The following is a 10,860-nucleotide window of genomic DNA, read 5'->3' on the forward strand; positions in this document are numbered from 1 at the left end:
CTCAACTAACAAACTGCGAACAATGCTAACAAGCCATTAGCTCAACTGACTAACAGCTAACAAGCCATTAGCTCAACTAACAAACAGCTAACAATGCTAACAAGCCATTAGCTCAACTGACAAACGGTGAACAATGCTAACAAGCCATATTCAACTAACAACCAGCTAACGAAGCTAACAAGCCATTAGCTCAACTGACAACTAACAATGCTAACAAGCCATTAGCTCAACTAACAAAGAGCTAACAAGGCTAACGAGCCATTAGCTCAACTGACAAACAGCTAACAATGCTAACGAGCCATTAGCTCAACTGACAACTAACAAAGCTAACAAGCCATTAGCTCAACTAACAAAGAGCTAACAAGGCTAACGAGCCATTAGCTCAACTGACAAAGAGCTAACAATGCTAACAAGCCAAACGAGCCATTAGCTCAACTGACAAACAGCTAACAAGGCATAAGCTCAATTAACAATGCTAACAAGCCATTAGCGCAAATGAGAAACCGATAACAAGGCTAACAAGTCATTAGCTCAACAAGTAATTGGCTTACAATGAGATAACCTTTAGATAAACATAGAAAAATGTTTATTTTTTACCTTTCTATAGTAAGAACTGAGATTTTCAGGTAATTTTCTTAAAATAAAAATATGTCATCTTCAGCTGAATCTCATTTCCTGGTTAATATCTGAGTTCAGCTTTGTGTGGAAACTAGAACCTTTAGCTGTTTCTTCCCAGTTTCTCCTCCTCGTCGGTCCGTTCTGCTGCTTAAAGTTTGCTGTGTTCGTCTCGTTTGTGTTCTTCATGTGGGAAAGTTTACCTACATGCTTCTGTCAACTATGTGAGATACATCAGTTCTCAACCCAAGTTCTGTCTGTGTTTGAACAGTTTCGTTATAAGAGGAGAGTTTACACGCAGACATACGTAGACGACAAACAGCTGGCGAAGCTTCACACCAAGGTAACTCATCTCACCTGAAGCTGAAAAAAACTTAACGAGGTAAAATCTGAACAAACAGCCTGGAACCCCCGAGTGTCGTTCAGATAATCCGACTGAGACTTTTTATTGAAACTTCAGTAAACTGAACATATTTTTGTTCCTTCAGGCCAATCTGAAGCGATTTATGGAACATGTCCATCAGAAGAACGTGGAGAAAGTTTCCAAATGGTTGGAGAAAGGTCTGGATCCAAACTTCCACGACGCAGACAACGGAGGTGAGCGGGGAGATCATAAAGCAGCCAGGAAGTAGTCTGAGCCCTCCACGTTCTGAACAATGAAAACAGACAAAGAAAGTTCAGCAAAAGATTATAAAAAATAAAAATCAAAGTACAGTATGTAGTCACAGTCGTGAGGGTCCATGATGGTTCTTTAGTTTCTGGAGCTCTGTCTGTATTTTGTCAGTTTGGGTCTCAAACAGTCGCAGCATAAAGTTGAGCAACAAATCAGGTTCTATCACTGCGGTCTGCAAACTCCAGGATGGGGCTGAGAACACATCCCTGTGGGATTCCAGTGTTTGTTTTGATGCGGGCTGTGGTCTTCTTGCTAATCCTGACTGACTGACCAGTGAGGAAGTCTAGAAACCAGTTTATCAGACAAACAGCATCCTGATGACGTACAGCTCTGCTTTCAACACGGATGCATCCGAGCTGTCGGCCTGGTTCTGTTCTGGACTTTAAGTTGTCCCTTTGTGTCCTCCAGAGTGTCCTCTGACCCTGGCCGTGCAGCTGGAGGACAGCGGTGAGCTCATTAAAGTCCTCCGCAGCGGAGGAGCCCACCTGGACTTCAGGACCAGAGACGGGATCACGGCTCTGCACCGGGCCGTCCTGTGCAGGAACAGCGCCTCGCTCACGGTGAGAACTGGTCTGCGACCCGATGGACTTTAAACATGTGCTGGTTCTGACCTGTGTTCTGGTCCTCAGACTCTGCTGGACCTTGGAGCATCTCCGGACTACAAGGACAGCCGAGGCCTGACTCCGCTGTACCACTCTGCCATGGTGGGCGGAGCCCCGTACTGCTGCGAGCTGCTGCTGCAGGACCACGCCACCATCGGTACGTGTGTGTGTGTGTGTGTGTGCTTTCTGCTGAAAATCACTTCAGAGCTGAAGAGTTGTTGTCATGGTTACAGGGATCACTGATGAGAATGGGTGGCAGGAAATCCACCAGGTGACTAACACACACACACACGCAGGTGATGAGTCTGGGTCCTGCTGGGTTCTGATTCTGGTGTGTTTGTGTGCGAGTTCAGGCCTGTCGCTATGGCAACGTGCAGCATCTGGAGCACCTGCTGTTCTACGGCGCTGACATGAGTTCCCAGAATGCCTCAGGAAACACCGCGCTGCACCTCTGCGCCCTGTACAACCAGGTAACACGCTAGCAACATGCTAAGGACTCAGCACATGTGTAAATGTTTAATAAATGTTGTTGCTGGTTCTGTAGGACAGCTGCGCCCGGGTTCTGCTGTTCAGAGGAGTAAACAAAGACATCAAGAACTACAACAACCAGACGGCCTTTCAGGTGAACAAACAAACATCAACCAGGTTTTAACTCCAGGAGTGGGTTAGAGTTCTGGATCAGAGGTCCACGATGACACATGTTGCAGAACCGGTCTCTTCCGGAACTACTGAGAAACACTTGACCACAAAAAACGAGTCAAACTTGGACATCCACCTGAAATAAAATGATAAAAACTAAATTCTATAGTTCAACAACAAAGATAAATGTTTCCTCGACCTGTAGTGTTGCCTTCAGGTGCCTCAGGATTCTTGTACCTGTGGTGTTGCCTTCAGGTGCCTCAGGATTCTTGTACCTGTGGTGGTGCCTCAGGATTCTTGTACCTGTGGTGTTGCCTTCAGGTGCCTCAAAGCATCATTAAAAATAACTTGCGATCGTTGTAAAATGAAATGAGTAGATTTGACGAGGATCATTTGGACACGTGTCTCACCTCGGTGCCTCCACATCAGGTCCAAACGGTTCTGGTTCTGTTCATGCGTGACGTCATCGTTTGTTTGGCAGGTGGCGATCATTGCGGGGAACTTTGATCTCGCTGAAATCATCAAGATCCACAAATCATCTGATGTTGGTGAGTTTAAACGCATCACAGCCAGACTCTGGTTCTGGGTCTTTGGGTTCTGGCATGTCTGTCTCAGTCAGAACCACCAGAACCAGACTGATCCGAATCGATGGGTTTTATTTCCCACCATGAGGTAACGGTGCTGCGTTCAAGGACCTGTTCTGTCAGAAGAAGGGTTTTAACGTTCCGTGTTTCTGTGTCCAAGCAGTTCCCTTCAGAGAAACCCCGTCCTACACCAAGCGCCGGCGGGTCGGCGCCACCAGAACCGCAGCAGGAAATGGACTGTCCTCGCCCCGCTCCCTCATTCGCTCCGCCAGCGACAACGCCCTGGAGAGCCCCGCCTCCTCGCCCGGCCCCTCCCTGCAGAGCCTGGAGACGCATCACGACACGCACACGCACTCTCTGAGACGACACACGCGCCGCCTCAGGTAGGCCCACCTGGGGGGTCAGAACCTCCTGAAACAGACTCCATGTAACCAGGTTCTGGTCTGCCCTGCAGCCCGAGCGAGGTGGCTCACGTGGAGACCAGCCCCCCCTCCTCACCTCCCCCCACCCCGCAGATGAGGAAGAGGCGGCTGTACAGTGCGGTGCCGGGACGGACCTTCATCGCCACCCGGTCCCACGTCCCCCAGGGGCCCGGAGAGATCCAGCTGCACCGAGGAGAGCGGGTCAAAGGTGAGGGGGGCGGAGCCTCAGGCGGGTCCACAGTCTGCTGGTTCTGACTCTGTTTGTCTCTGCAGTCCTGTCCATCGGCGAGGGGGGGTTCTGGGAGGGCAGCGTTAAAGGCAGAACCGGCTGGTTTCCTGCAGACTGCGTGGAGGAGGTCCAGATGAGACAGTACGACCCGCGACTTGGTAACTAGTCTGGTAGCAGAACACGTGACACGCATGAACACCAGGTGAACATGTGTGTGTGTGTGTGTGTGTTTCAGAGACGAGGGAGGACAGAACCAAGAGACTCTTCAGACATTACACGGTCGGGTCGTACGACAACTACACCTCCTACAGGTGAGCCCCCCTACGGGTCAGAACTGGTTCTTAGAGACACCCGGCTGGTCCAAACGGGTTCTGCAGGTTTTAAATGTGTCCAGCAGAGACATGGAGGACAAGTCATCTGTCTGTCCAACCTTCAGGACGTCATTATCAGTAATCAGTATCTTACCTGCAGTCAGTCAGCAGGGCAGAGAAAATATCCGCTGTTGGATTTTATTTTTGTTCTCGTCGTTTCTCTGGACACTATGCAGAAGTAATTAATATCTTACCTGTTGCAGGTAGCTCTTTGGAGGATTGGATGAATGAGCTAACGGCTAGTCGGAATCACTTCAGTCTTAAGACTCTTCACACTGTTGTTGTGGCTGCACATCTGGAGCCATACAAACTTTTCAAATGAGACAGCAGCAGCTAGCTGTAGCAGTTGAGCATCCGTCATTTAATGCAAAGAAACGGACGGAACGTCACAAAGAGTTTGAAGTTGGTCCCTGTCACTCACACACTGGAAAACAACATCTGGAATGTTTTCTAAATGTATGAGTGTGTGTGAGTGACAGGCTTCAACTTCGAACTCTGCGCAGAACGGACCTTTGTGAAGTTCTGTCCATTTCTTTACATTAAATGACGTCAACGGTTTGATCCACTCTGGTTCTGGCAGTTCCTCCAAAGAGTCACCTGCAGCAGGTAGGATACTGATAACGTCCGCTCACTGCAGCAGGTTTGATCAAAAACAGCATGATGGACTGAAGGTGAGACACTCGGACCCCTTCAGTCCTGGGGGGGAGGGGGGGCTGCGTGTCTTTACTGAACGCGGTAAAATCCACGTTTTGTGTTTCAGCGACTACGTGATCGAGGAGAAAACGGCCATGCTGCAGAAGAGAGAGAGCGAAGGCTTCGGCTTCGTCCTCAGAGGAGCTAAAGGTAGAAGTGCTGCTTTAATCCACAGCTGGACGTCCAGTCACCTTAAAGGGATAGTCTGGTGATTTTTGAAGCATCGCTGGCACCTTCTCAGCCATGACCTCGGCTAACCAAACTGTAAATGTATCCGTCTGCCAGAAGTTGAGTAACATCTGGAGTAAGATCTGAGGACCAAAGTCTTGGTCTAGGAGAGGCTCATTGCACCTCTCATTCCAGATGTTGACTCCACTTCTGGCTGAAAATGCTGATGCTTCAAAATGACCAGACTATCCCTTTAAGAGGCTGGTGTGTCGTTTCATGTCAGGAGGGTTTTCAAATTAACGGTTTCTGCTCGTAAATAAAATAAAATGTCTGGATTTTTAAAAACAAAGCTCGTATCGATACTTTATAAAATCTAAAGAACGCCTAAATGTCGTAACAGAGAGGAAACAACAAACCAAATAAATAAAAATTCTGGTATCCTGATATGAAGAAAGAACATCTCACCTGCTGTAGATACGTGGTTTGACGAGCTAAAGCATAGTTTGAAAACTATTTCATAAACTTGTCAGTCAGGTGAGTCTTTTTCTTCAAACTGAAGATGAATGATACCTACAACAGGTAAGATAATAACTGTCCACATTTAAGACCTGCAGGTGTCTGCTGTGATCTACCTCATATCTCCACTTGCTTCTGTCTCCAGCCGAGACCCCCATTGAAGAGTTCGCCCCCACACCTGCGTTTCCTGCCCTTCAGTACCTGGAGTCTGTGGATCAGGGGGGCGTGGCCTGGAGGGCGGGGCTACGGACCGGAGACTTCCTCATAGAGGTAACAGCCAGATGATGATGAATAAAACGGGACTTTATGGAGTCCTGTTGGAAACGTGTCACCTGACTGGACCTCTGCAGGTGAACGGGACCGACGTGGTGAAGGTGGGTCACCGGCAGGTCGTCTCTCTCATCCGACAAGGAGGAAGTCGTCTGCTGATGAAAGTCATGTCCGTCTCCCGAAAATCAGAAAACCTGATCAGGAAGAAAGGTTCGGCTCTTTTAATTTCTGTGAAAATGTTTCGTTTTGATTGGTTCTGTAAACCAGAGGGTCGCCATGGCAACGGGCTGAAAGATTTCAACTGAAGAGCAGGGAGCGAATTAAAACTGTTCAGGTGAAGATCGAGGTTTAATAATTTAATCTGATGAAAATCAGCTGAACGTCACAAACACTTTATTTAATCCTGGGAGGATTTTCAGAATAAAAGACTGAATCTTGTTCAACGCTGCAGGAACTAAATGAAGGATTGCGCAACACGAGTCCATCAGAACCAGATGTACATTAAACCCGTTTGTGCCAGTGGAAGTAACGGCTTCAGATCTTTCAGAGTGTTCTGAAACTTGAGTTGTTGGATCAGAAACTTGGACCAAAGCACCATCAGAACCGGCGCGTTGTCAAACCGGGCTCAGTCTGATTCTGAACATTTGTAACGATCCGTTTGAAACGTTTAGAAACGAGACGATTACAAAGAGTTCCACAAGCTGCCTGAGCCCGGCTGGACAGAACCAAAGACTCACTGAAGGTTCGGTGGACCGGGACGAGATGGACAGAGTCCATGTCTCCAGAATGTCTCAACTGTTTCTGTCAGAAACCATCTGAGGCTCCATGACTAGAAACCACACCGATAATGAATCCAGATTAAATCTGACACAGCCGAACCTCTGATAACAGATTCAGCTGATGTTAGCATTCAGCTGATGTTAGCGTTATGCAGGTTCAGCTGAGCAACAAACCAGCGGAGTCATGGAGGAGAAGCTCGGTCCAGATGCTGGACTGCCAGAACTCACGAGCGGTCTCGGCTCAGACGCGTCACCTGGATGTAATCAGATTACGAGACGATCCGAAGCTTCAGATTAAAAAAGCTAAAGGCTCAGCAGCAGCTTGTGTTCTGATCCATCGGTGCAGAAAGATCAAACAAATGTCGTAATCTCTGATTGAAGCTACAAACATCCAAAACTTCAGTCCAGCCTTTAAAAACAGTTTCATAGATTTCTTAATAAATATGAACCAAATATAGAAACATTACCGTAATTTCTGGACTATCGTTAAACTAATCGTGTGTGCTGCGGCCAGAATCAGGTTCTGATGAGTTCAGCCCGTTTCCATGGTGACCCAATGGGCTCCATGACACCAGAAACCCCTCCAGGTCCACATGGAGCTGGACTCAGCTGCTTCTCATTATCTTTTAGTTTCCTGTTTCTGCATCAACAAACTAAATCTGGTGATGACTTCAGATTAAAGTTCGGTTCATCGAAACAAAAACTGATTCAGACTCTTGCCTTGTAGCTCCGCCCCCTCCCAAACGAGCGCCCAGCACATCACTGACGCTCCGGTCCAAGTCCATGACAGCCGATCTGGAGGAGATAGGTAAAACTAACACGTACTCACGCACGCTGTTGAGTCCAACATCTGTTTTATACTTCCTGTTTGTGTTCCGCCTGCAGCCAGGAGGCGGCGCTACGGTGAGTTGGACCGGTCTGCTGTGGTTCTGGTTCTGTTGGCATGAAGCGTTAGGTTCCAACAAAAGAATATTAAAAGTTCAAAGTTTTGAAGTTGAGTGGAAACCTTATGAACAGTGAATGTCTTACCTGTTGCAGATAGCGCTCTGACCAGATTAGCGAGCTAACGGCTCGTTGAGACAAAGACACAAAAAATGGACTCCTCCTTAAATCGAGTCCAGTCTTTAAAGTTTCGTAACGGCTCAGAAGGAAAGAGTCATAAAAACCTTTAGCTGCTGCAAACGCCACTTTGGTTTCAGCTCATTAATCCAGTCAGAATATAACTGTCCAAAGACCCATCTGCAGCAGGTAAGATATTAGTTCCACAGCAGCTTTAAAGCTCGGTTCAGGTGTTTGAGGTCCAGCTGCAGCCCTGGTTCTTGTTCATTGTCCCGTTCCCTCTCCAGAGAAACTGGACGAGATGCTGGCTGGAGGCCAACAGGAAGTTGTTCTGAGGACCCGCCCATCAGACGACTTCAGAGCGGCGACGGTCAAACAGAGGCCGACGAGCCGACGCATCACGCAGGCCGAGATTAACGTAAGACGAGAGCCGGGTCGTAAGCACCAAAACACGAAGAGGATCTCTAGACGTGGTTCTGACGCGTCTTAAAGAAATGGACGGGCCCGGCGAGCAGAACCTCACTGCTCGTCTGAAAACTAATAAGGTCTTTCAAGGGCTTCAGATGTTACGAGACGTTAGTGTGACCTTTGACCTCCGGGAGGTCGGACCCGTTTTCTCAAGCGGTCGTAATAAAACATTAAAAATATTTCCATATAAAACAAGATTTGACACGTTTTTAGATTTCTTCTGTCAAATAATTCAAGCGGAAACATGGAATGAGCATTAAGGACAGAAGCTGTCGCTCAGGATGAGAAACTGCAGCGAAGCCAAGATTCAACTTGTCCGCTGCTTCTTCAGATCAAGAACTTTACTAATTGGCTTTTATGTGAATGTTCCTGTGAAGTGCCTGAGACACTTGTTGTGATTTGATGCTTTATAAATAAACTGAAGTTGTGTAATTTACACCTCAAAGGTTCAGTTTATTTTCTCAGCTGCAGTCGTTCAGCATTCTACTCATTCTGCAGGAGGCTCTTCCTCTCAGCACGTAGCTACAGAAGCTAGCCGATCACAACACGCCTTGCGGTCCCGTGTCTAATCTCCTGGACTCGTCTTCACCAGATAAAGTCGTGACACTCTAGTTACAGAGTTTAAATTCTGGGTTTTTAGTCCCGTAAGATCTCGTTACGTCGTTACATATTTAAAAAACTTTGTGACAAAACCGTGAAAGTTAGAAACTTTAAAAAAAGTTTGAGTTTCTGTGTGGGAGCCAAAGACGAGCTGGTCCATGTTCTGTTTTAAAGTTCTTGTTGTCCTTTTAGTCCCTGTTTGAGCGTCAGGGTCTGGTGCCCCCCTCCGCCCCAGAGAAGAGCACCATGGCTTTACCCAGAGGGATGTCCAGAACCAAGAGCTTTGGTGAGACCAGCTGCCGCACCCAACACGTTAGCTTTAGCACACAGCTAAAGGTCGTTAAATGACCCGGCTCTGCAGCTTGTTCACAGCCGAAGCTGAACATGCTGTGAAAAGGTTCTGAGCCGACCTTTTTATTTGCATATTTATATTTTGTGTGTTTAGAAAGCAGCTAAAAAGACTTTTGTTTTGGTGTTTTAATAAAAACAACCGATAGTTTATCTTTTCGTCTCCATGGTAACCACGACAGGCACACCGGATGACAACCGGATCTCAGCTCTGATCAACGAGAGTCGGTTTCCACGGAGCTCCTCGCTGACGGACGGCTCCATCCCACCTCCTCCTCAGACAGCCCCGCCCCCGCCTCCCTCTGCCTCCTCCACCTCCTCGCTCTTCCTCCTCGACTCGGGCCCTCCTCCATCCTTCCTTCCCCCTCCTCCCCCGGGTCAAGGGGAGGGACTGACCCGCTCCAGCTTCAAGCCGGGGGCGGAGCCGAGGCTGCAGGAGCTCTCAGATTCCAGAAGCCACACCCACGCCGAGCGGCAGCGGAAAGCGAGGTCCATGATCATCTTGCAGGACACACCCCCACCGCCGCTGCAGCTCGACGCCCACGCCGCTGGCCACGCCCTGCACACCGCCACGCAGACCTCCACGCTGTCCATCCACAGCACAAGCCCCGCCCTCGGACACTCGCCACTGTCACGCCTCCGGGGACGACCAATAGAAAACCCTTACGCTAACGTGGGTCAGCAGGCTCCGCCCACCAAACCCCAAAGGAGGAAGTCGCCTCTGTTGAAACAACTTCCTGTTGAGGAGCAGGGTTAGCACTTTTACCACCAGAGTTCATGATGGGACACTTTCTGCCAGAAAAACATCAAACGTGGTTCTTACTGGACCTTCAGGCTCGTACGTCATCGTCCAGAACCGGTCCTTTAAGTTCTGAGAGCAAAGTCCAAACATGAAACTGAAGGTTTACAATAATTCTACTTTTATAAACATTAAAAAAAACTCACAAAGAAAACGAACGTTCTTCAGGTCGGTCCAACAACCGGACCGGACAGAACCTGTTCTCTGATCGGACTAGAAGATACTAAAAATGTTTTAGAACGAACCAGATGTGACGCTTCATGAGATCCTTTAAAACTAAACATCTCAAAGCGTTAAGTTTTAAAATCTGGAGCTGATTTCAGTTCAGAAATCAACTCGGACTGAATTCAGAACCAACTCACGTTTGAGGCAGAACCGAGCCTCGTCTGAAAAGTTGCACCGAGATCCGCGGCGCCGAGCAGAGAGCTCAGAGCCGGGTCCATCTTTCAGATTTAAAGCCTCCTTACGATGGACTCTGCCCTGATGTTGAACAGGTTCTGCAGTTTCTACTGGACCTTCTGGTTCTGTTCGGCTTGGACTGGTTGGATTATTTTCAGGCCAGAGTCAAAGAAAACTCCACGAGGTGTTGGTCTCGGTGGAAACACGGCGGGGTTCTTCTGGCTCTGAAACGGTCCCATCTCACGTTTGTCAGTGCGGCGCCTCAGAACCCTCATCAGTCCGGTTCTCCCCTTTAGGTCACGATCTGTTCAAGTTGGACCGGGGCGGACCTTCGAGCCCCAGCAGGGCGGAGCTGTACCAGCAGCAGGTGCTCTCCGAGCGCGCCCGGGTTCAGGGCCGCCGCTCCTCCCTCTTCCTGTCGGTGGAGGGGGCGGGGTCAGAGAACCAGCCGCCGCTTCTGCTGACCCAGAGCCACTCGATGGACGACCTCGGAGAGCTCCCCCCTCCGGCCCCCGTCCTGTCGCCCTCACCCACGCCTCACACCTTCCTGCACCCGCTGACGGGCAAACCGCTAGGTGGACACACACACACACACACACACACACACACACACACACACACACACA

The 10,860-nt window shown here is 48.9% G+C and overlaps 1 protein-coding gene across 1 annotated transcript in view; it reads left to right on the plus strand.

The window, feature by feature from the left end:
- shank3b (SH3 and multiple ankyrin repeat domains 3b) overlaps positions 1 to 10,860 on the plus strand; it is a 39,170-nt gene that overhangs the window by 24,192 nt on the left and 4,118 nt on the right. Inside the window, exons 4-24 of the mRNA XM_037695837.1 lie at positions 887 to 958; positions 1,104 to 1,212; positions 1,697 to 1,848; positions 1,918 to 2,047; positions 2,124 to 2,161; positions 2,244 to 2,360; positions 2,435 to 2,512; positions 3,011 to 3,077; positions 3,274 to 3,496; positions 3,568 to 3,743; positions 3,809 to 3,922; positions 4,000 to 4,075; positions 4,896 to 4,978; positions 5,658 to 5,782; positions 5,863 to 5,992; positions 7,289 to 7,369; positions 7,447 to 7,464; positions 7,908 to 8,038; positions 8,881 to 8,974; positions 9,219 to 9,788; positions 10,531 to 10,809. Coding sequence (XP_037551765.1) covers positions 887 to 958; positions 1,104 to 1,212; positions 1,697 to 1,848; positions 1,918 to 2,047; positions 2,124 to 2,161; positions 2,244 to 2,360; positions 2,435 to 2,512; positions 3,011 to 3,077; positions 3,274 to 3,496; positions 3,568 to 3,743; positions 3,809 to 3,922; positions 4,000 to 4,075; positions 4,896 to 4,978; positions 5,658 to 5,782; positions 5,863 to 5,992; positions 7,289 to 7,369; positions 7,447 to 7,464; positions 7,908 to 8,038; positions 8,881 to 8,974; positions 9,219 to 9,788; positions 10,531 to 10,809 — 2,863 coding nt within the window. The remainder of the gene's footprint in view (positions 1 to 886; positions 959 to 1,103; positions 1,213 to 1,696; positions 1,849 to 1,917; positions 2,048 to 2,123; positions 2,162 to 2,243; positions 2,361 to 2,434; positions 2,513 to 3,010; positions 3,078 to 3,273; positions 3,497 to 3,567; positions 3,744 to 3,808; positions 3,923 to 3,999; positions 4,076 to 4,895; positions 4,979 to 5,657; positions 5,783 to 5,862; positions 5,993 to 7,288; positions 7,370 to 7,446; positions 7,465 to 7,907; positions 8,039 to 8,880; positions 8,975 to 9,218; positions 9,789 to 10,530; positions 10,810 to 10,860) is intronic.

The sequence above is a fragment of the Nematolebias whitei genome, chromosome 22 (assembly GCF_014905685.2).
Source record: "Nematolebias whitei isolate Nwh7 chromosome 22, NemWhi1, whole genome shotgun sequence".
Classification (NCBI taxonomy): Eukaryota; Metazoa; Chordata; class Actinopteri; order Cyprinodontiformes; family Rivulidae; genus Nematolebias; species Nematolebias whitei.